Here is a 25,875-nt window from a genome sequence, read left to right as displayed (position 1 = left end):
TAATATTAATATTAAAGCTGGTCAAAAAAAAATCTTACAAATATAGTAAATAATGTTCAGTGTGTAAAGTGTAGTATCAACTCAAAAGAAAATCCCAGTGTAAAAGTTATTTGCAATTTTATCATGTTCTATCAAATATTTCAGAAAAGCTTGAAGGCTCAACAATCAATGCAGTAGGAATGAAGAGACCTTTTTTTAATAGCATGTCCTGGAAAATTATACTTTCGTCCCCTTCTCGCCTGGCTGATTACGACTACACTCCAGAGTACGCCTGCGATTGGACAGTGATTGCATTTCAGTGTGGCATTACTGCAATGCACTGATAAGTGTGATATGCGATGCAACTGGAAATTACGCTCCCTTGTGACCGGGTAATTTTAAAAGAAGCAATATCTCACTGATTGCTTTTCACTGAAGAGCTCAAGCAATAGAATAGGACAGCACAGCATGGACGGGTTAAAAAAAATCTGAAAGATCAAATGATGTAAGAGAAAAGGTGAAAAGAAGATTTTGCTTTTCATCGGGCAACTTTTTCTACAGATCAGTAATGAAAAACTTTGTATTTCGTGCATTTTCACCTGATTTGTAATGCATATTAATCCTTCTATTCTCTGTTTTCCCCGTATACACTGATCAGGCATAAATTATGACCTCCTGCCTTATATTGTGTTGGTCCCCCTTTTGCTGCCAAAACAGTCCAGATCCATCGAGCACCATTAACACCATTAACTTTTTCAGCAGTTTGAGCTACAGGAGCTCGTCTGTTGGATCGGACCCACGGATCAGACTTCGCTCCCCACGTGCATCAATAAGTCTCGGCCGCCCACGATCCTGTCGCCGGTTCACCACTGTTCCTTCCTTGGAGCACTTTTGCTCGATACTGACCACTGCAGACCAGGAACATCCCACAAGAGCTGCAGTTTTGGAGATGCTCTGACCCAGTCGTCTAGACGTCACAATTTGGCCCGCTCCAAACTCACTCAAATCCTTACGCTCGCCTATTTTTCCTGCTTTTAACACATCAACTTTGATGTCAAAATGTTCACTTGCTGCCTAGTATATCCTACACACAAACAGGTGCCATGATAAAGAGATATAATTAATTATATCTACTTTACCGGTCAAAATGTTATGCCTGATTGGTTAAGTGGAATACTTGATACCAAACTGCATGTTGTCCAAGTTGTTCTTGTTGAATTCAGTTGTCCAATATAGCTGTTTATATCAACTAACTTTGAATTCAATTTCGAATAATTGTTGCTCATAATGGGGGTTCCCTAGTGGTCTAGTGGTTAGGATGCGGCGCTCTCACCCCTGAGGCCCGGGTTTGATCCCCGGTCAGGGAACCAATCCCCTGCCACCTTCAGTGCCGGTCCCAAGCCCAGATAAATGGGGAGGGTTGCGTTAGGAAGGGCATCCAGCGTAAAAACGTGCCAAATCAAACATGCGGAGGATCCGCTGTGGCGACCCTTATTGGGAGAAGTTGAAAGAAAGTTGCTCATAATAATTGTTAATCCAGGAAATATTAGAATGAGTGTGGATTGGGAGAAATCCAGTTTGTAGTATTAAGAATTAAACCTTTTATTTTTTCATATAAATAATTTCCAAAATGAATGCATAGGGGCTTCTGGGGTTGCGGATTAAAATCCTGCATCTGCCGTGTGTGTATGAAGTTTGCATATTGTCCCTGTGCTTTGGGGGTTTCCTCAGGGTACTTTGCTTTTCTCCTCCAGTAAAAATCAATACATGCCTTGTAGGGTGATCGGCATTTCCAAATTATGTGAACTGTGTGAATGTGTGTGTGTTTGTGCAATTGTATCCTGTAATACGTTAAGGTCCTCCCAGGGTGTGCGCCACAATACATACAGAGTTCTCGAAAGGTTCCAGGCTCCCCCAAACCCTGTGTAGGATGAGCAGTATAGAAAAATGGATAGATGGATGGATGGATGGATGGATTCATCAAATTCTGAAAGCCTGTATATGAAACAATGTGATATTACTGAGAAACTGAATGTGGGGATTTAAAAAGAGGCTAGAGTCTTCCCGAAGCCAGCGTTCACTATGTTATTATGGGCAGCACTTTGTGCTGACAGAGGCCGAGCGAGAATGGACGGGCCAAGCACTAAAGCATGACTGTGAGAAAACAAAGCTCGATGCTGCTGCAATTAGGGACACTCTTACAAATAAACAATCACTTCAACTCACTGGGGAAAAAAATACGTTTCGCACCGATGACCATTTCTTGAAATCTAAGAATATGTAAATACAGCACAGGGGCTTGATGCATTATTTATGAGTCCTAACACAAATTACATATTCCATTCTACATGCATTTTTTTTCCCTCTCAGTGCATGCCATTCCTGCAATCCGACTCTGCGTGCAATTCAGGTGATTTGCATAAGTCTAAATATGCAACATTCATATGAATGCTGATCATAGCACAAATTTATGTCAAAGCCATGTCGTTAACTGACCTCTACATTGCACAACTCGACCCATAATGTCGTTTCGGGCAACTCTGTATAATATGACAATGAGATATGATGCATTGGCTGTGATCTAATCTCTGCAGAACAGCTCTGACGTGTATGCTGCATGTAAACGTGTAGAGTCAGCTTTCCGTTTCAAAGGAAAAAAAACAAGTTAAAGCTGAAGATCTTGGAGTTTCCTCAGAGCGAAACACGATACGAAACGGAGATGTGTATATCACAGTCTCACCTGCGTATGAAGCTTTTCAATCTGCTTTTCATTGATGTTGGCATGCTGGTACACTCGGCTCTTGTAGCGAAACTGGGGGGAGGGGGTGGGGGGGACAAAAGAAAAAAAAAAAACATGGAATGAGCCGTAAGAAAAAAACAGTAAGATCCATTAATGCATTAAACTCCCACAGACTGGACGAAAAAGTATTACACATCCTGCTGTGTTACTGTAACTGCTCATGCAATATAAGTGGTACACTTTAAAATTAAAATCACTGCTATATATATATATATACAATCACTTAAACGTTTGGTGGAATCAAATCTTTAAAAAAACAACAGTGAACTATTTTTATATAAGCTATTTTTAATATTGAAAGTAAGAGCATTTCCACATGCATAATGTGAAGGAACCTCAAGGAGAAATTGGAACCTAACAGCTGTGTAAACTTAAAAAATAACCAAAAAACACTTAGGCTAATTGAAAAAAAGGCTTCAAATTGTTAGTGAGCATAAAGATTGGACTCTGGAAGAAGGTCATGTGGTCTGATGAGTCCAGATTGACCCTGTTTTAAAGTGATGGGCGTATCAGGGTAAGGAGAGAGGTGGATGAACTGATGCACCCATCATGCCTAGTGCCTACTGTACAAGCCTGTGGGGGCAGTGCTATGATCTGGGGTTGCTGCAGTTGGTCAGGTCTCGGTTCAGCAGCGTTATGTGCCCAAAGAATGAGGTCAGCTGACTACCTGAAATTTAAATGACTGGGATATTCCTTTTATGTTTTTTTTTTTCTCTGCTGGCACATATTCCAAGATGACAATACCAGGATTCATCAGGCTTAAATTGTGAAAGAGTGGTTTAGGAAGCATGAGACATCATTTTCACACATGGATTGAGTCCATACCTTAACGCCATTAAGAATCTTTGTGATGTGCTGCAGAAGACTTCTCCCAACACTTTCATCAACAATACAAGATTTTAATCGGTATAAATGTTGTGACATTGAAGAAATTAATCGAAACGATGCCATGGCGAATGCGTGCCGTAATTAAAACTAAAGGCAGTCTAACGAAATATTAAAGTGTGTGACTTAATGTGTGAATTCATTGTAACATGCTCTTATATATATATATATATATATATATATATATATATACATGTTACAATTAATTTGGAATTGGATTATATTGCATCTTAATATCTGAGCGTATCTATTCAGTATCAGTTGTAATTACACTATAGTAATGCACATAACAACACTATCTATCTATCTATCTATCTATCTATCTATCTATCTATCTATCTATCTATCTATCTATCTATCTATCTATCTATCTATACATATATAACTATACATATATATCTATATATATCTATTTCATTTCATTTCATCTTCTCCCGCTTATCCATAATTCGGGTCGCGGGGGCAGCAGTCTAAGTCTATATATATAATACAGACCAAAAGTTTGGACACACCTTCTCATTCAAAGAGTTTTCTTTATTTTCATGACTATGAAAATTGGAGAGTCACACTGAAGGCATCAAGGGCTATTTGACCAAGAAGGAGAGTGATGGGGTGCTGCGCCAGATGACCTGGCCTCCACAGTCACCGGACCTGAACCCAATCGAGATGGTTTAGGAGTGAGCTGGACCGCAGAGTGAAGGCAAAAGGGCCAACAAGTGCCAAGCATCTCTCAGGGAGCTCCTTCAAGACTGTTGGAAGACCATTTCAGGTGACTACCTCTTGAAGCTCATCAAGAGAATGCCAAGAGTGTGCAAAGCAGTAATCAAAGCAAAAGGTGGCTACTTTGAAGAACCTAGAATATGACATTTTTCAGTTGTTCCACACTTTTTTGTTATGTATATAATTCCATATATAATTCCACATGTGTTAATTCATAGTTTTGATGCCTTCAGTGTGAATCTACAATTTTCATAGTCATGAAAATAAAGAAAACTCTTTGAATGAGAAGGTGTGTCCAAACTTTTGGTCTGTACTGTATATATATATATACAGTGAGGAAAATAAGTATTTGAACACCCTGCTATTTTGCAAGTTCTCCCACTTAGAAATCATGGAGGGGTCTGAAATTGTCATCGTAGGTGCATGTCCACTGTGAGAGACATAATCTAAAAAAAAAAATCCAGAAATCACAATGTATGATTTTTTAGCTATTTATTTGTATGATACAGCTGCAAAAAAAGTATTTGAACACCTGAGAAAGTCAATGTTAATATTTGGTACAGTAGCCTTTGTTTGCAATTACAGAGGTCAAACGTTTCCTGTAGTTTTTCAGCAGGTTTGCACACACTGCAGGAGGGATTTTGGCCCACTCCTCCACACAGATCTTCTCTAGATCAGTCAGGTTTCTGACCTGTCGCTGAGAAACACGGAGTTTGAGCTCCCTCCAAAGATTCTCTATAGGGTTTAGGTCTGGAGATTGGCTAGGCCATGCCAGAACCTTGATATGCTTCTTACAGAGCCACTCCTTGGTTATCCTGGCTGTGTGCTTCGGGTCATTGTCATGTTGGAAGACACAGCCTCAACCCATCTTCAATGCTCTAACTAAGGGAAGGAGGTTGTTCCCCAAAATCTCGCAATACATGGCCCCGGTCATCCTCTCCTTAATACAGTGCAGTCGCCCTGTCCCATGTGCAGAAAAACACCCCCAAAGCATGATGCTACCACCCCCATGCTTCACAGTAGGGATGGTGTTCTTGGGATGGTACTCATCATTCTTCTTCCTCCAAACACGTTTAGTGGAATTATGACCCAAAAGTTCTATTTTGGTCTCATCTGACCACATGACTTTCTCCCATGACTTCTCTGGATCATCCAAATGGTCATTGGCAAACTTAAGATGTGCCTGGACATGTGCTGGTTTAAGCAGGGGAACCTTCCGTGCCATGCATGATTTCAAACCATGACGTCTTAGTGTATTACCAACAGTAACCTTGGAAACGGTGGTCCCAGCTCTTTTCAGGTCATTGACCAGCTCCTCCCGTGTAGTTCTGGGCTGATTTCTCACCTTCCTTAGGATCATTGAGACCCCACGAGGTGAGATCTTGCATGGAGCCCCAGTCCGAGAGAGATTGACAGTCATGTTTAGCTTCTTCCATTTTCCATGATTGCTCCAACAGTGGACCTTTTTTCACCAAGCTGCTTGGCAATTTCCCCGTAGCCCTTTCCAGCCTTGTGGAAGTGTACAATTTTGTCTCTAGTGTTTTTGGACAGCTCTTTGGTCTTGGCCATGTTAGTAGTTGGATTCTTACTGATTGTATGGGGTGGACAGGTGTCTTTATGCAGCGAACGACCTCAAACAGGTGCATCTAATTTTGGATAATAAATGTAGTGGAGGTGGACATTTTAAAGGCAGACTAACAGGTCTTTGAGGGTAAGAATTCTAGCTGATAAACAGGTGTTCAAATACTTATTTGCAGTTGTATCATACAAATAAATAGTTAATAAATCATACATTGTGATTTCTGGATTTTTATTTTTAGATTATGTCTCTCACAGTGGACATGCACCTACGATGACAATTTCAGACCCCTCCATGATTTCTAAGTGGGAGAACTTGCAAAATAGCAGGGTGTTCAAATACTTATTTTCCTCACTGTATATATATATATATATATATATATATATATATATATATATATATATATAATGTTCAGTTTATAGGTTACAGTACAGATGTAGGTATATGTATATACATATAATATATTCACATCTGTACTATCTAAACCATAATCTGTGTAAACCACATGATTGTATACTGTATGTGGTATCAGGGGAAGGGTTATGTGTTATGATTTGGGGATTAAACTGAAAATATGGACACATTCGAAAGGTAACTATCTAGTAGATATTCGAAAAAAACAAATATCTCTAACAAAGGGCCTGTTAATGCAATTTGTACCAAATAACTAACATCTCTTTAACCATAACAACTAAAAGCAATGCTTTATTAGTGCAATCACCTTACGTTTCTAACTTCGTCTCAAATGTTTCCTTTTATTCCCTGAAATGAAGGCAGAAATACCTCGAGGGTGGGCACATCGTTGTTGGAAGGGAAGGTGTGATCTCGAATGAGCTTTTCCTCATCCAGGAAGGTGCTTTCTTTCCCATCCACAGCCGGCTGAAAGAGGCCGTAGTTCAACACATCTCGCAGACTCTGCGTTAGTGTGCACAGGATCTGCTGTTTGGCTGCCCAGACTGTACAATCAGCCTTGAACCTCATGGACCTCTGCCAGAAAGGATAATAAAACACACAAGAGGTTGCATTCCATCGTGTATGGAGCAGGGTGATTTTTTTTTATATGGGTGTAGATCACACAAATACAGACAATATTACTGTAGCAGTTTAGACCGTTTTAGGCAGACTGTATTTACCACTGCTATCAACTATATATATATAAAAGTGCTGTCAATTAATTAATTAAGTTAATTGCAAATTACGGGATAGTCATGAGTTAATAGTATATATATTTTAAATATAGTATAAAAACTAATATTTTTTAATACTCTAATCATCATGGGCATGAAAAAACGAACAAATATACTTGTAAATGTTTTAAGTAATTTTGGTGTTTTAAAATACGTAAATCATCAGGACAGCAAATGAAACTTTTGCTATGTTTCCACACGGATGGTTTTAATTGCCGGATGTGTGCATCATGGTAGATTTTGGTGCTTGATTTGAGATTTAGTGCATCAGTAAAACAAATGTTTAATTTAAACACATTTGATTACGAATAATTTTTCGATTACATTCAAAACATTTTATTTTTAAATCTGAGTAAAGAAAGGACATCATGAATAAATGTGTGTTTTTTTGAAGGGTTTAATTTCGCCTCCCGGTCACAGAAATGTGCTGCATTAATTGCACGTTAATAAAATTAGTGATTAGTGATTAATTAATTCGCGTTTAATTATTGCGTTATATATAACGTTAATAATGAAAATGTTATACTGTATATATCAGGCATGAAATTATGACCACCTGCCTAATATTCTGTTGGTCCACCTTTTGCTGCCTAAACAGCGTTGCTATATTGCTACACAATATATGCCAAAAGTACAGATTCCTACTAAAACAACTTGATTTAGCAAAAAAGACAAATCGGTTTAAAAAAAATAAAATTTGACAGCAAACCGTAAAATGACATTTTTAAAAAATGTTTCAATAAAAGGTTCTGCACAAAATACACCAATTGACTTTTCTGCCAGTTGTCTAATGACACAGGCTATTAGCTGTATAACAACATTGAATTACGGCGAATACGGCATATCAAAAACAGCTTAATGTGCCTGATCTAATTAAAGATGACACAACTTCACAAAATCACTCAGAAATACTCACAGGGATGATGAATTGTGAGAAAAGGTGTTTACAGATACAGCCAGCTGCATTATTCAACACTGCAGCGAAATATACAGTGAACAAATTGACATTAATGGGGCTGCAATTACGAGCGAGTCCTCTGGTCGTGCAGACAGGCTTCAGGGACTGCAGCTTTATTTCAGGATTTGCATCCATAAATATTTATTCTTTTTGGGCTGGCAGGAAAAAGATATTCACCTCAGGTCCTCAGCACCTTCAGAATTTACTTCAGGTCTAGCCTTGGCCAAATCCATTTGCATTGTGTAGACATTTCTGTAGAAATCTTCCCAAAATAGCTTTGAATATCAGTACTGGTGTGATACATTGATGCTATGATAATCGCTCAGTTTGTATATAAAAACATTTGTTTGTTGAGCCCACTACTCTACTCCCTGTACACCACTGTGGTCAGCCAGATAAGCAACGACAACGAATCAGCCTACAGCCCACTGCTATTTAATAGTGCCATTTATTCCCTAATAGAGGGACTTTTTACTCAGTGTATCGTATATTTATTTATTTATCCCTCTATCCATCCATCCATCCATCCATCCATCCATCCATCCATCCATCCATCCATCCATCCATCCATTAATTTTCCATTCCACTTATCCTCCACACAATTATGGGGCAGTTTGGAACATGCCCCAGGGAACAAGATGATGGACATCTCGGTTGGGGTGCCAACCCCAGGAAAAATCACCCACACAAATGCTTTCTGACGATTTGAAAATTATGACTGGAGAATGAGACCAAAGTATGCAAATGAAACCCCTAAAGCACAGATGCGAGGCTGCTAACCACTAGCTCTGCTTGTCCCTTATTCATTCATTTATTTTAATTTTTTTATTTGTTAACTTCTAAATTAATTAGTTATTTTTTTATTGTAATCAATATAGATCATTTAACAGAAATCTGATGAAGACATGAAACTACATTCTTTGTTTTATTTTTTTAAAGCACGACATTGGAAAGTGACAGTAAAAGCAAAAATTTTAAATTATTAAAGAGAGAGAGAGAGAGAAAGAGAAGAGAGAGAGAGAGAGAGAGAGAGAGAAGAGAGAGAGAGAGAGAGAGAGAGAGAGAGAGAGAGAGAGAGAAAGAGAGAGAAGAGAGAGAGAGAGAGGGAGAGAGAGAAAGAGAGCGAGAGAGAGAGAGAGAGAGAGAGAGAGCGAGAGAGAGAGAGAGAGAGAGAGAGAGAGAGAGAGAGAGATGTTATAGCTGTTATAATTTATAGGATAACAGGAAAGTACTGTTCCAGTAGTCTTTAAAATGACCCACTGGTAAGTATTTTTCTATAACAGCAAAACAAACCTTTCTGAATACTGAAGTAATTTATTTGCTAGTTTCCTCCAGTTTCTGAATCAATTTATAGGCTTTTAATTTCCTACCTTTTTTTGTGTTTCCCAGTTATCCTTCTGGGAAAAGATGTCATCATCCCTGCTCACACATTTTCCTTACTGGGGAAATGTGTGTATAATTTGGTACAATAAGGTTCCACCATTAAGTCAGATTTCTAGCATCTTATGTAACGGAAAAAAATTTGGGTGTAAACGTTTAGTGGTGATATAAAAACAAAGAAAAAAACCCCAACAAAAAATAAAAGCTTTTATGTGGATAACCACTCACCCACCTACGTATACAGTGGAACCCCGGTGTATGAGTACCTTGTAGTACATACGAGAGGTTTTGCTAGTAAAGATCTTACGAGTATGAGCATATTTCAGGAAGACGAGCATTTCTTTTGACGCGTTTGGATCCAGTCATGCATTCTGCTCATCGCTCGTAACCGTCCCCACGCTTAATGCTCAGTCCATTCTCTTGTGTAAGTATTGTGCTTTCTGTCTGTTTTTATAGTGTTTTTGTTTAATGTCACTATAAATTTAGCATCATGGGTCCCAAGAAGTGTAGTGATAGTGCTGGAAAGAAGGTTGTAAAAAGAATAACCATTAAAATAAATAAAAACAAATTGTAGAAAAGCAGGAACGTGGTGAAATCTTTGTCTGCAATATGGCATGTGTAGTTCAACAGCAAGTACAATCATAAAGAACAAAAAGTTATTTATTCTTTTATGTTTATAATTGATTACTTTTTATATTCATCCTATGTTACAAGTATATTTGTGTGTTAAATTAGGCATAAAACATTAATTAAGGGCTGAAAGGGCCGAGGTGAGATCAACTCGGTTTTAAGGAGGTGGTGGTGTTGATAAAGAGGGCACTAAATTAACATTAAATTAACAGCCATTCTTGACAATTAACCAGTCCATGACCTACAGCACAACATTTCTGTACTTGACTAAAAGTACAAACAACTTAACTGTCAGTTCATTAAAATATATAGCTACCGTTTTTACATTTCTATTAAGTAAAACCACTTTTCAATTCATATCTTCACTTTAAAGTAGAGAGGAAAGGTATTTTCTGAAATCTAGTGGAGTAAAAATTAAGATACAGTATTACGTGTTATAGTGTAGTTATAAAAAGGTGAAAGATTCCCCACATGATAAAACCATAAGAAATGTTTCCTTACTGTCATCAATGCCTGCTGTTTGAAAGAAGTGGGTTGCAGGAGGTCATATCCTAACATATAGTCACAGTGCTGAGACACTAAACAAGTCATCATATCCATATTCACGGCAACTTTACATCTAGTGTTTATACTTTTTATATCTCTCTCCATGTAATTCTTTAACTGTATACAGTATAATACTGTATATTCTAAATCATTTTACTACTGTTTACAGAGTTTACACTGCACTGACAATTACATTCCACTCCATCTACACTATATGAACAAAAGCAGGTTTCTCCAAACTTTTTTCTGTCAAGGCCACATATTTTTTTACTCTTTCTTTAAAGGGGGCCAGGTCAGTCTATAACAGAAAATTGCATGGGCCAGAGTGACTACCAGTATTATTAGCCTTACAAGCTTGATAATTGTCTTTCTGGCAGATTTCATACTGTTGGCACTTTTGGTTAAATATTCTGCATTCTTTTCCAAATGTTTGGCCATTTTGTCTCTGTCTGTCTGGTCTGTCTGTCTGTCTGTCTGTCTGTCTGTCTGTCTGTCTGTCTGTCTGTCTGTCTATCTATCTATCTATCTATCTATCTATCTATCTATCTATCTATCTATCTATCTAAAGGAATATTGCTCCCTTCCACGTTGTTCACACTCTGAATCATGTGTGAAATCCAGCCAATAGCAACACACGACCATGACCAGGAAGCTACAAAATTCACATGGAGTGGAGCCGACGCTAGTTTTTGTTTGTTCAGGTAAGCGCTTTGTGTGTAAATCTGTGTAGGCATGAGCTTTAAAAGCAAGCAGAACTTCTGACTGTGTGTTCCTCTTTGACCCCGTTTCATTTCGGGGTGAATACACACCGCCGATGTGCCATTTGTTTCGAGAAAGGAGCATCTCTCAAGGCTCTTGCGAGAGCCGACTGCTCGCATTGTAGCCACATGGCTATACGCACTCTCAACTAGCAGCAGCGCTGCGCTCTACATTTCTTCCTCCAAGGATTGGACTCTCATTCTGAAAGTGTTGTGACGCAGCTCGAGTTCCTAAAAGGAAACGTCTCTAGGTTACGTATGTAACCTTAGTTTCCTGACGGAACGAGACGCTGTGTCTCTGAGCCACACTGCCTGCATCCCTGCCCCCTGCTTCTCTTCTCATTTGCAGAAGCTAGCATCGGCTTCACTGCATGCACATTTTATAACTTCCTGGTCGTGACGTTACCCCGCCAGTGGCGTCACGTCTTGCCATTGGACGGATTTCACACGTGATTCAAAGCATAAACAATGTGAAAGCGTTCCCAAAGCGTTGCGGCACAGTGTCTCGTTCCCTCATGGAATACATACGCAACCTAGAGACGTTCCTTATGGTTCCCAGTAAATTGGGTTCAAGTACTATTCAATAGGGTCATTTATTTCCTAATAGAGGGACTTTTTACTCAGTGTATTATTTATTTATTTATCCATGTATCCATCCATCCATACCACTAGTCCTGTACACAATCATGGGGCAGTTTGGAACATACCCCAGGGAACAATATGATGGACACCTTGGTTGGGGCGCCAACCCCAGGAAAAATACCCACACAAATGCTTCCTGACGATTTGAAAATGCCAATTAGCCACAGTACGACTGAAAAATGAGACCAGAGTAAAATGCAAATGAAACCCCTGCAGCACAGAGAGATGCGAGGGTGCTAACCACTAGTTCTGCTTGTCAAATATTTTTATTATTTGTTTGTTTACAATAGTAAAAATATTTGACAAGCAGAACTAGTGGTTTTTATTATTTGTTTGTTTACAACCTCTCCTTGAACTGCCACCTTAACGTGGTGAAGGGGTTTGAGTACTCGAATGACCCTAGGAGCTATGTTGTCCGGGGCTATATGCCCCTGGTAGGGTCTCCCAAGGCAAACAGGTCCTGGGCGACGGGTCAGACTAAGAGCGGTTCAAAACCCCTTATGAGAGATACTACATCAGGGACCGTGACGTCGCCCGGTATGGCGCAGCCGGGGCCCCACCCTGGAGCCAGGCCCAGGGTTGGGGCTCGTATGCGAGCGCCTGGTGGCCGGGCCTTCCCCCACAGGGTCCGGCTGGGCTCAGCCCGAAGGAGCGACGTGGGGCCGCCTTCCAGTGGGCTCACCACCTGCAGGAGGGACCGTAAGGGGCCGGTGCTAAGAGGATCGGGCAGCAGTCGAAGGTGGAGGCCTCGACAACCCGATCCCTGGACACGGAAGCTAGCTCTAGGGATGTGGAATGTCACCTCGCTGGCGGGGAAGGAGCCTGAGATTGTGCGTGAGGTTGAGAGGTTCCGACTAGAGATAGTCGGGATCACCTCTACGCACGGCCTGGGCTCTGGAACCACACTCCTCGAGAGAGGATGGACTCTTTACAACTCTGGAGCTGCCCATGGTGAAAGGCGTCGGGCTGGTGTGGGTTTGCTTATAGCCCCCCAGCTCAGCCGCCATGTGTTGGAGTTTACCCCGGTGAACGAGAGGGTCGTTTCCCTGCGCCTACGGGTCGGGGATAGGTCTCTCACTGTCGTGTGTGCCTACGGGCCAAATGGCAGTATAGAGTACCCGGCCTTCTTGGGGTCTCTGGGAGGGGTGCTGGACAGTGCTCCAATTGGGGACTCTGTCGTTCTACTAGGAGACTTCAATGCACACGTGGGCAGCGACAGTGACACCTGGAGGGGCGTGATTGGGAGGAACGGCCCCCCTGATCTGAACCCGAGCGGTGTTCAGTTATTGGACTTCTGTGCTAGTTACAGTTTGTCCATAACGAACACCATGTTCAAGCATGAGGGTGTCCATCAGTACACGTGGCACCAGGACACCCTAGGCCGTAGGTCGATGATCGACTTTGTGGTCGTTTCATCTGACCTGCAGCCGTATGTCTTGGACACTCGGGTAAAGAGAGGGGCGGAGCTGTCAACTGATCACCACCTGGTGGTGAGTTGGATCCGATGGCGGGGGAGGAAGCTGGACAGACTCGGCAGACCCAAGCGTACTGTGAGGGTCTGCTGGGAACGTTTGGCCGAGCCTCCTGTCAGAGAGATCTTCAACTCCCACCTCCGGCGGAGCTTTGACCAGATCCCGAGGGAGGCCGGAGATATTGAGTCCGAGTGGACCATGTTCTCCACCTCCATTGTCGAAGCGGCCGCTCGGAGCTGTGGCAGTAAGGTCTCCGGTGCCTGTCGAGGCGGCAATCCCCGAACCCGGTGGTGGAAACCGGAAGAAAGGGATGCCGTCAAGCTGAAGAAGGAGTCCTACCTGGCCTGGTTGGCTTGTGGGACTTCTGAGGCAGCTGACGGGTACCGGCAGGCCAAGCGAACTGCAGCCCGGGTGGTTATCGAGGCAAAAACTCGGGCCTGGGAGGAGTTCGGTGAGGCCATGGAGAAGGACTATCGGCTGGCCTCGAAGAGATTCTGGCAAACCGTCCGGCGCCTCAGGAGGGGAAAGCAGTGCCCCACCAATGCTGTTTACAGTAGAGGTGGGGAGCTGTTGACCTCAACTGGGGATGTCGTTGGACGGTGGAAGGAATACTTCGAGGATCTCCTCAATCCCGCCGTCACGTCTTCCATTGAGGAAGCAGAGGCTGAGGGCTCAGAGGCGGACTCGTCCATCACCCAAGCTGAAGTCACCGAGGTAGTATAGAAACTCTTCGGTGGCAGGGCACCGGGGGTGGATGAGATCCGCCCTGAGTACCTCAAGTCTCTGGATGTTGTGGGGCTGTCTTGGCTGACACGCCTCTGCAGCATCGCGTGGCGGTCGGGGACAGTGCCTCTGGAATGGCAGACCGGGGTGGTGGTCCCTCTTTTTAAGAAGGGGGACCGGAGGGTGTGTTCCAACTATAGGGGGATCACACTTCTCAGCCTACCTGGGAAAGTCTATGCCAGGGTACTGGAGAGGAGAATACGGCCGATAGTAGAACCTCGGATTCAGGAGGAACAATGTGGTTTTCGTCCAGGCCGTGGAACACTGGACCAGCTCTATACCCTCTACAGGGTGCTGGAGGGTTCATGGGAGTTTGCCCAACCAGTCCACATGTGCTTTGTGGATTTGGAAAAGGCATTCGACTGTGTCCCTCGCGGCGGCCTGTGGAGGGTGCTCCGGGAGTATGGGGTCGGGGGCCCTTTACTAAGGGCTGTCCGGTCCCTGTATGACCGAAGCAGGAGCTTGGTTCGCATTGCCGGCAGTAAGTCAGACTTGTTCCCGGTGCATGTTGGACTCCGGCAGGGCTGCCCTTTGTCACCGGTTCTGTTCATAATTTTTATGGACAGAATATCTAGGCGCAGCCAGGGGTCGGAGGGTGTCCGGTTTGGTGACGACACGATTTCGTCTTTGCTCTTTGCAGATGATGTTGTCGTGTTGGCTTGATCAGACCAGGACCTTCAGCATGCACTGGGACGGTTTGCAGCCGAGTGTGAAGCGGCTGGGATGAGAATCAGCACCTCCAAATCCGAGGCCATGGTCCTCAGTCGGAAAAGGGTGGCTTGCCCACTTCAGGTTGGTGGGGAGTTCCTGCCGCAAGTGGAGGAGTTTAAGTATCTTGGGGTTTTGTTCACGAGTGAGGGAAGGGTGGAACGGGAGATTGACAGACGGATCGGTGCAGCTTCTGCAGTAATGCGGTCGATGTACCGGTCTGTCGTGGTGAAGAAGGAGCTGAGCCGCAAGGCGAAACTTTCGATTTACCGGTCAATCTACGTTCCTACTCTCACCTATGGTCATGAGCTCTGGGTCATGACCGAAAGGACAAGATCCCGGATACAGGCGGCCGAAATGTGCTTCCTCCGCAGGGTGGCTGGGCGATCCCTTAGAGATAGGGTGAGAAGCTTAGTCACTCAGGAGGAGCTCAGATTAGATCCGCTGCTCCTCCACATCGAGAGGGGTCAGCTGAGGTGGCTAGGGCATCTGTTCCGGATGCCTCCTGGACGCCTTCCTGGGAAGGTGTTCCGGGCGCGTCCCACTGGGAGGAGACCCCGGGGAAGACCTAGGACACGCTGAAGAGACTATGTCTCCCGGCTGGCCTGGGAACGCCTTGGTGTCCCCCCGGAAGAGCTGGAAGAAGTGTCTAGGGAGAGGGAAGTCTGGGCATCTTTGCTTAGACTGCTGCCCCCGCGACCCGGCATCGGATAAGCGGGAGAAGATGGATGGATGGATGGATGTTTGTTTACAAATAAATTAATTGGTTATTTTTTTAGATTCTAATAAATGAAGATTATTCATTATATCTATCTATCTATCTATCTATCTATCTATCTATCTATCTATCCATCCATCCATCCATCCATCCATCCATCCATCCATCCATCCATCCATCCATCCATCCATCCATCCATCCATCATTAAAAAAATGCTTCACACAAGTAGAAAACAGAAGGCAATCTGTTTTTCTTTCTTGGTAGTGACTTTGTAGTTTTGAAAGGGTATTAGTTATAGCTAATTAGTTACTTTTGCAGAATTGCAGCCTTCTGGTCTATTTTTATTTTATTTCTGATTACAAAACATTCTAAATACAAAAAAAAGCTACTATTTGCATTGCACATTTATTTATTGTTATTTTTTGTCCCAGCCTGATTCAAACACAAACTAAAATATATGACGCTGTAAATCTAGAATCCCTTCACAAGTTGCTTTAACCTCTAACTGTGGAACTTTGTAAAACTGCAGCTACAGTAGAGTGCTCTCTTCTTTATGAAGATTAATGGCGATGTGAGAGTTTCTGGTAGAAATGGGCACAATAATTCTTCCATGAATGGTGTGGCTTTAATAGGTGTTTTTATGGACTTATAGACTCCTACAGTGCTTTTAAGAATGAGTTAGTGTACATCTAGTTATTGTTTTCCCAGTGGCCCTTAGCTGTCGCTCTCGCTCTGTGCCCTCAGCAGGAAACTGCTTCAGTAAGAGTCAGGAGGCAATTTACGATAATGATATAATGCAAGCTAAAGCACATGGCCCCAATGCTTGAGGCGCCTGAGCTTACTGTGTGTGTGTTTGTGTGTGTGTGTGTGTGTGTGTGTGTGTGTGTGTGTGTGTGTGTGTGTGTGTGTGTGGGTGTGTTTGGTGTGTTTGTGTGTGAGAAAATGCATAACATAAAAATAATAATAATTACAACAATATAAGCACAATCTAAGCTTTATCCGATTAACAACTCTGTGAATACGACTGTGTAATTCTGGCCTGTAAGTTTCAGTAAAAGGAAGTGTGACCTCAATGCCTGTCAGTCTCAGTGACAGAGGTGTGGCCTCTATAGAAAATTAATAGCATCTTCAATGCATATAGCAATACAGGTAAGAGTGTGTTTGTGTATCTATGGTTGTGTATCTGTGTGTGATTTGTGTTCACTCACAGACTGCTGCAGGTCAGGAATAACGACGCAGATGAGTAAGGAGTCACCGTGGCTGCTACTCGGTCGCTCTACACATGGTTGCTCGTCTCTCAAGCTGTCTGACTCCGAGCTGCCTGAGTCGGAGAAACTCTGAGCCATCTCCTCCTCACTGGACATGAGACTCCGCGGCATAGCAAGAGCTACAATATATACATAGAAAAACACACATATAGAAAAATGAGTATTATAATTATTTTTAATTATAAAAATCAAAATATCTAAAATTAATACTGTACATGATATTTCTAATATTTAAAAACACACAGTTTTATATTGTAATGCTCAGAGGTGGCAAATAATGAAGTACAGAAAGATTTTTCTAGTATTAATACTTTACTTCACTATTTATTTTTCAGACAACTTTACTAATTCCCATGTGTAATCAGTCCAATGGAAAGCGCGGCATCACCGGCTCGGGTGATGTCATGACCAGGAAGCTATAAAAGAACATTAATTAAAGCCAGCGCTAGCTTCTGAAAAGTAAAGGAAGCACTGCAAGGATGCCGGCAGTGTGGCCTGGAGACGCAGCATCTCGTTCCCTCAGGGAACCATGGTTACGTATGTTAACTGGAGATGTTCCCTTTCAGGAACTCAAGCTGCATCAACAACGCTTTGGGAACGAGTGTCCAATACCTCCAGACTGACCAGTCCCCTGCATAAGGACAGAGGGGCCAGGAGTGGCAATGAGGTTGAGGTTATAAAACTTAGCCAGCCCACAGCATTGTAAATGTCTTGGAGAGAAACTCCAGAGGACCAAGCCTTAGAGGCTGCCACACTCCCGGTCATTCCAAAAGGAATGGGGCGACCAGAGGACTTGTTGGAGGATGAAATTGCATCCACAATCCACCTGCTGAGCATCTGCTTGTTTGCAAGGAGAACTCTACTCAGAGGGACATAGCAGATGAACAGCTGCTTCGACTTTCTTCACAGACTCATTTTGTCACAGTTGGATTAGCTTTTCCTGGTTCGGGGCCTGCAAAGGAGAGGAAAAGATTCCTGAAGCATAACAGGTTGTGGGATGACCAAGGGTACCTTGGGCACATACCCTGTTCTAGGATACAGGAGGGCACTGGCTATGCCTGGAGTAAACTCCATTAATGAGAGGGCCACAGAGAGGGCCTAAAGATACCCCAATCTCTTAAGTGAGGAAATGGCCAGGAGGAACAAAGTCTTGCTTGTGAGAAACCTCTAAGATACCTCAGCCAATGACTTGAAGGGAGGCTACGATAGAGCCTCCAAAACAATAACCAAGTCCCACGCAGGCACTCTAGGTCGTGCCAAGGGCCTCGGCCTCTGGGTACAGTGAAGAAAACACGTCACCAGCAGGTTTCTACACAGTGACTGCCCCGCCAGGGGGGCATAGTATGCCAAAACGGTGGAGGAAGGAGACATTCCTGATGACCTGATCATCATCATCTTCTCTCACATCACATTCTCTGCTTGTGTTCTATATAGTGATTGTTCAGCCTCGATACATTCATTATGTAACAGAATTTGAAATTATTTTGTATTAATATATTAATATTATGTGAGGTTCAGTTACCAGATTGACATTAAAAGAGGTAGAAATAATGTTTTTTTTTTTTTTTTTTTCCCTAAATACAGTACATGTCAGAGCCCAAACTTTGTTACTTTAACTTAAGTAAAACAAATGTAGTCATGACATTATCTGTACTTCTACTTAAGTGAAGGATGTAAGCACATTGCTGGTAATGCTGAGAAAATTCGACAGATTCTTATACATTTACATTTATGGTATCTGGGGCCCAGAAATGGCAGCTTGGTTTGGTTGGGACTTGAAAACATGACCTTCAAGACCAATATCCAGTGTCTGAACAACTAGCTACCATATCCAAATATTTAAAATATATATTTGTAGCAATTAAACTTAATAAACAGAAATATATGAACCCCTTTACATTTAATTTGAATTTGTAGCATGTCTCCTTCCAAAATGAGTGTATAGAAATGTCACTTGCTTGATAATATAATTTAAATGGTAGAGGCTGTGTGAAAGATCTATACAAAAATGTTACAAAATGTCTTAACACATAGGATCAAACTACAGAAAGCAAAAATGACTCATGAACCGGCCCCATTATTCCACCACAGAAAGTTGTGCATTGTGAGGTTATATTTTCCTGACGTAAGAGCTGACTAAACAACAGATGGTGAAATGAGTCGCAGAGGCCAGAGAGGACAATGTAGAGGACACAGAGTAAGAAATTCCTTGTACAGTTCACACGTATGCTTTTTATTTCAAAGTTTTTGTCTTTATTTCATTATCTTCAGTAAGCTCTTGATCCTGGGCAGGGTTGTGAAGAGACTGGAGCAAGAACCCTGGGTGCAAGTCATTGTACATAACTGAGGTGTTTTGACCAGGAAAAGCAATGATTATACAGGATGCTGTAAGATGCGTTTAGGGTAGCAAAACTTTCCATCATTCTGATGTTCAAGGCCATGTTCACACTAATAGGGTTTTGTTTGAGACGCCTTTTCAATCATTGCAGACGTAGCTGTTTGAAAAAAACACTTTCCAAAGTGGATACATTTAAAAACTAAATTTTTGCATCGTGGATTGTGAAAACTGAGGCTTTGGAAAACGATGACGCATTTTTAGTCATTGCCTTGACGTTTCAAAGGTCAGGAAAGTAAATAAATGGCAGGCAGAAATGATGCCGGTCAAAGCGCCTTACATTTTGCTAGCGTGAGCCTTTTTAGACATTTCAAATGTATTTCAGATTAGTGGAGTCATAGCCTCAGTGATTTTTATCTTTTAAAATTGTGAGTTACGGTCTTGTCACCAACAGGATGGTGTAACCAGCATCTTGCTAGAAAAAACAAGGGAAGGAGCTGTTGTTTAATTAGAGATCACACTAGCCTTTCTTTCTTTCTTTCTTTCTTTCTTTCTTTCTTTCTTTCTTTCTTTCTTTCTTTCTTTCTTTCTTTCTTTCTTTCTTTCTTTCTTTCTTTCTTTCTTTCTTTCTTTCGTTCGTTCGTTCTGCTTCTCCCATTAGCGGTCTCCACAGCGAATCGTTCATCTCCATACTACTCTGTCCTCTACATCTGCCACTTTCAGACCAGCATACTTCTACATCTGTACCCTATGTCCCTCCTCTCCACATGTCCAAACCATCTCAATCACACCTCTTTCACCTTGTCTCCAAAATCTCCTACCTGCATTCCAAACTTAAATCAGATGATTAAAACACACAATGATGTCCATATATACACATCCACAAGTCACTTGAACAAAATGTAAATATCTTGCAGGATATGTTATAGTTTCATAAACTGCAGCTTGTTTAATTTGTACCACTTTAATAACGTGTTTATACCCAACTTATAAGTTCAAATCATTCTGCAGATTGCAGGTCAGTGTCAGTTGAACCACTGTACTGTATGTTCATCATTTATGCTGATAACATGGTGCCATGTCGCATATTGACATCCTCTGTGCCAGTTGTTGTGGTAAAATCCCACACTCTCTGCCTGCTAGGATTTTCTTGTTAGCACCGCTGACACCTCGGAGGAGGCATCTTTATTTACCTCTCAATCATTTTTACCCTGTCAGTTCAAAACACACCCCCAATGCGCACTATTATTCAGCCGTCCGAGCCCAGGCGCTGGGTGTGCATGTGTTCCTCAGACATGTTTTGAACAGGAACGCTCAAATGAAGGGCTGCGTTTGTTTCGGAAAAAAAAAAAAAAGGAAAGAAAAACAGCTGGCTAGGGTAAACTTCCACCAGAATCGCTGACTATATCTCGAGGTGTTTCTCGACTATTCTTCTTGGTTCATGACATCGATTCCTGGAAGACCTAAAAAGCTTACTCAGCACTTGCAGGCCTTGCATGCAATACAGCTGATTTTCCCAAAGGTGGGAAGACAAACTGAATTTCAGAAGAGTTATTACCGAGGACCTGGTAATGAAGGCCCAGTTGTGCACAACGTATTTGGAAGGATAGGGAGGACGAACGAGGAAAGATCTAGAAAGGGGGAGAAAAAATCAAACGAAGAACCAGCTGAAGAAGATGCATCAGACCACAAATACAGATACTAACACAAATACACAAACTCAATGGAGCCAGGGCTACACAAACACATCAAGTTTTAGATGTCGGAGTCATGGAGCTGTCAATCAATTATTGACTGTTTCAGTGGTGTAAATGTATTTTGTTACTATACGTAAGTAATTTTTTGGATAATTCCTAGTTTTACTAAGTATCAAAGTTATAAGCAATGCTTTCTCTTTGAAAAGAATTATGCAAAATATGTCCTTTTTACTTTATGTACTATTATATTTGAGTTGGCAATGACCAATTACATTTTGCAATCAGTCAGTCAGCTCTAAATATTTGATTTTACTTTTATTTACTTTTTTATAATTTACTTTAATTTTATATCCGTTATATACTGATGGTTCTTCTACTTTGTGATGTGATACTATAATTTTATTTATTAATTAAAAATACCTTTTTGAAAGATTACTACTACTACTTTGTTTTTTTTAGTGTCTTGTTTGATCTTTGTTTCATTCTGCTGTGTTGATGAGGTTGTGTTGATGGTTAATGCGGTGTTGTACAATAACATTTTTGAATTTTACGAAATAAAACCTCACAAGGCAACTGTTTTTTCAACATGTGTCTTGGTCAAGTGCGTCTTTGAGTGTACATTCAATTCAAGTTGAATTGTACAATCAAGTACTGTTCATATAAGATACTTTAGTACTCAAGATATATTGGAATTGTTTACTTGTAATGGAGCAAGTTTTGGTATCTATACTTTTACTCAAGAATGATTTTTAGGTGCTATTTAGGTGCTACACCTCTGGACTGTTTGCATGTCTTCCATCAAGAAAACACTACAGATGTCTGTCCTGATGTCATAAGGACAACTTTTTCCCTTCAGCCTTTCCTAATCACTATAACCTCACAAATGTGCCAATACTATAAATAAGAAATGAATATGGAATAGCTGACATTTCAGACACAATATGGCCAAAAATAATCCTGGATAGGGCGTTGTGTGTTGCCAGTGATTGACGGCCTGGCAGCATGTAGTAAGTGTGCTAATGGTTATTATTACAGTTTCAGCTAGGGAAAACAGGTGAGTTGATTAATGCAAACAGTGAAATGCCCTCTATTGTGAATATTACAATATACACAATTGATGGCATTTCACTTTTTCAATTATATTTCAATATTTAAATCATGTCTTAAAACTCAATTACTTAAATGAGCTTTTACTGATAAATTTAACAGTTAAGCAAAAGTTGTTTGTCTTGATTTTTATGATTATCCTTTAATTGTACAGTGTCCTTGAGTGTTTTGATTGGTGCCTTTCAATAACATTTATTATTATTATTATTATTATTATTATTATTATTATTATTATTATTATTATTATTATTATCATTATTATCTCTGATCAGGCATAACAGCCTAACAACAGCCTAATATTGTTAAGATCAACTTTGTGTAACCGAAACAAATCTGATTCATCAAGGCATAGCCTCCACGAGACCTCTGAAAGTGTGCTGTGGTATCTAGAACCAAACATTGGCAGTAAATTCTGTCCTGTAAACTTTGAGAGGGGGAAAGTCTATGGATTAGACCTGTTCATCCAGCACATCCCAGAGATGCTTGATAGGTTAGAGATCTAAGAAATGGAGGCCAAGTCAAGACTGTGAACATTTGGTCATGTTCCTCAAACCATTGCCAAAGAAAACGGTCTCTGCCATTAGGGAATACCATGAAAGGGTGTACTTGGTCTGTAACAATGGGGGGAAGTAGTAAATCAGTGGTTTAGGTGCTTTGGGGCCCTTAAACAAGGCCCTTCACCCTCTGTGCTCCAGGGGCATTGTCTTATAGCTCCAGAACCATTAGGAATTTGCCCATAGTGTGCCCTGGTGCCACCAGTTCCGCAGGTACTGTATGTGATGTACAAACTGGGTGCCCACATGATCCAAAAGTAGATGGGATTCATCAAACCAGGCCAGCTTCTTTCATTGCTCCATAATTTAGTTCTAATGGTCTGATGTTCTTTGCCACCATGAAAATTTTCATTATGTGTTTTGCTACACTTCTATATGCTCAGGCTAGATGAGCTAGCTTTTATATTTTACAAGATATATTCCTGTATTAGGGATGCTTTGAGCCATAAACCATACACCTGGACCCACTGAAGTTGCACCAGCAGCTAATTAAAAACCCTCCAATTCTGTAGCATTAACTAAAGGCATTCCAGATTCTTTGGTATCCTTCCCACCTACTCAACATATTCGAGATTACATCAAAAGTTCAGTTAGTTTGATTTACTAACACTAGACAGGATTACTAAGAACCTTCATAAACATTTAACAAGGTTATTTTCTTCATGTTGAGCTGCCTGTGCGACCCACAGCCGTAACGGTGTAAACTAGACCCGTGCAGGTATCTCTTTCTCCCCTGAGTTCATATAACACAGCCGTGTCGTTCATCAAGCCTTTCAGCCCCTCGTACCTCATCGACCGTTCTCAAGGAACGAGAAGTCAGCACTTTCATGCAGAAGCTTTTCAGCAATTAAGACCTTTATCACTGACATGGAAATGTACCATTTTGCATAAAAAAGACATTATTAGTTTACATAAACACACACGTGCACATACACTACACACACAGTTTCCTCATTTCCAAATAAAGTAATAAATGCTTCTGGGGTGAAGCTCATTAGAAATGCTGCTTAAATGATCATTCCAGTCATTTGAGAATATGCCTGGCTGCCTCTCTTATGTCTAATTATTTAGAAATAAAGTCCTAATCCTGAGTGTGTAGTCCAGTGAGAGAAACAGTGCTTTGTATTAAATTTTAATGAGAAATGATTTACAACGATACATTAAATGTATTTTGAGTGGATTTTTTTTTTGTGCCACAGCCTCAGAGAAGAGTGTGTGACCTCTGTGCCTTTCAACCTTAGAGAAGGAGGTGTGGCCTCTGTGCAGGGGGTGTGGCTTTTTTGCCTGTTAGTTTCAGAGAAGGAGGGAGTCCCCTGGTGGTCTAGTGGTTATTATGCGGCGCTCTCACCGCTGCGGCCCGGGTTCGATCCCCGATCAGGGAACCAACCCCAGCCGCTTTTAGTGCTGGTCTCAAGCCCGGATAAATGGGGAGGGTTGCGTTAGGAAGGGCATCCAGCGTGAAAAAAAAGGGGGCCAAACCAAACATGCGGAGGATCCGCTGTGGCGACCCCTAATGGGAGAAGCCGAAAGAAAGTTTAGTTCCAGAGAAGGAGGTGCGACCCCTGTGTTTGTCAGTCTATGTGATAGAGGTGGGGCTACACTGTATGTGAGTCTCAGTAAAAGAGGTATGGTCTATGTGCCTGGGTGTGGCCTCTATGCCATTCAGCCTCAATGAAGTAGGTGTGGCCTCTGTGTTAGTCTCAGGGCAAGAGGTGTGGTCTTTTAGTTTCAGTAAAGGGGATGCGGTCATTATGTCTGTCTGTCTCTGTCTGAAGAATTTATGACCTTCGTATCATGAAGGATGTCCCCTCTACTCTATGTCTGCCAGTTTTAGTAAGGTAGGTGGGACCTCTGTGTCTGTCAGTCTCAAAGAAGGAGTTGTGGTCATAGTTCAGTTGATTTTTCAGCACACACCCCACCCAAATTATGTTCGAAATGCAAAATAGATGTTCAAGTATCATTATATTCTTCCTTCTGCAGAGAAATCACTTCCTGAATTTCAAATAATTTCTTTTTCTTACATCAGAAAATAGAAACTGATATACCAGAGAAAGTAATAAATGAATTTGAATAAAATAAGATTTTACGTCAGTGCATTCTGGTCTAAATACATAATTTATTATATAAACTAATGTTCATCTTTATTCTTAATTGAAGGGTAGGAACTGAAAGTTCAGTAGCTAATTCTCTGTGGTTCGAAAGCTCACATCTGTCAGAGATCCATAGACTGCTAGGACTGTTGAGCAACTCCTGAGCTCTGTGAATGGCTTCTGTGAAGATTCTGTCTAAGCTGTGCTGGATAAAAGCGTTTGCCATTTGGAGGAAGTGTTTTATTTACGACATGGAGGGGTTAGGGCTGTGGGGAATTTCATTCTGCTCACATTTGTGTGCCAAAGATTTTCCAGCCCCTCCATTTCATCTTCTAATAGCTACGTGCAGCTGGCTCTTGGGGGGAAGACCAGGCTTTAGCATTTCTGGGCACAGCTGTTTGTTTGAACATGTCTAGCTACAGTACACCTATGTTTCCTTGGTGAGGTTGTCTAAGGCAAGGCAGGGCTCTTTGGTAGTTTAGGAGAAAGATTTTAGGAGGCATCTAGGTCACAAGTTCTCTGTATTTTTATGAATATACAGTTTTTTATGGACTAGACATCAGTGACAATCTTTGGAAAAAAAAACTTGACATCCCATTCCACATTTTGGCTTCATTTGCTGTTATAATTAACCTCCATTCTTCTAAGAAGACTTTTTTGGAGATTTGCACTTAAAGTAAAGTCAGGTATTGATGTAGTTGAGGTGAGGAGGCCTGTGCTAAAGTCGAGGTTCCAATTCATCCCAAAGGTGTTCATTAGGTTTAAGGTCAGATCTCTATAGCAGGAGAGATTCCACTCCACCCCATGTAAAGCATGGAGCCTGTGCACAGGCATATTGTCATGCTGTAACAACTGTGTGTTTTGGAAAAAAAAGCCACATATGGCTGGAAAAGTCAGGTTTCTCAATACGAGTGGAGTTCAACATAAACATTTCTAATGTGTTTCAGTGTTATTCTCAAAGTCTTTCTGAACAGATCGTGAATGCCACCTTAATTTTTGTGACCCTTTGATCGTCGCTTAGCAACCATCGCTCCTGCAGTTAACCTCGATCTATATCCTTTTGCAGATTTAGAATCAG

At 41.5% G+C, this 25,875-nt stretch overlaps 1 protein-coding gene across 1 annotated transcript in view; it reads right to left on the bottom strand.

The window, feature by feature from the left end:
• Window positions 1-25,875, bottom strand: part of shank2b (SH3 and multiple ankyrin repeat domains 2b) — a 181,533-nt gene that overhangs the window by 139,241 nt on the left and 16,417 nt on the right. Inside the window, exons 2-4 of the mRNA XM_083560941.1 lie at window positions 16,955-17,133; window positions 6,747-6,950; window positions 2,720-2,791 (exon numbers count right to left, since the gene is read on the bottom strand). Of these exons, the coding sequence (XP_083417067.1) occupies window positions 2,720-2,791; window positions 6,747-6,950; window positions 16,955-17,125 (447 nt within the window). The 5' untranslated portion in view covers window positions 17,126-17,133. The remainder of the gene's footprint in view (window positions 1-2,719; window positions 2,792-6,746; window positions 6,951-16,954; window positions 17,134-25,875) is intronic.

This window comes from Silurus aristotelis, assembly GCF_946808225.1.
Source record: "Silurus aristotelis genome assembly, chromosome: 14".
NCBI lineage: Eukaryota > Metazoa > Chordata > Actinopteri > Siluriformes > Siluridae > Silurus > Silurus aristotelis.
This window is presented reverse-complemented; position numbering and strand designations above follow the sequence as displayed.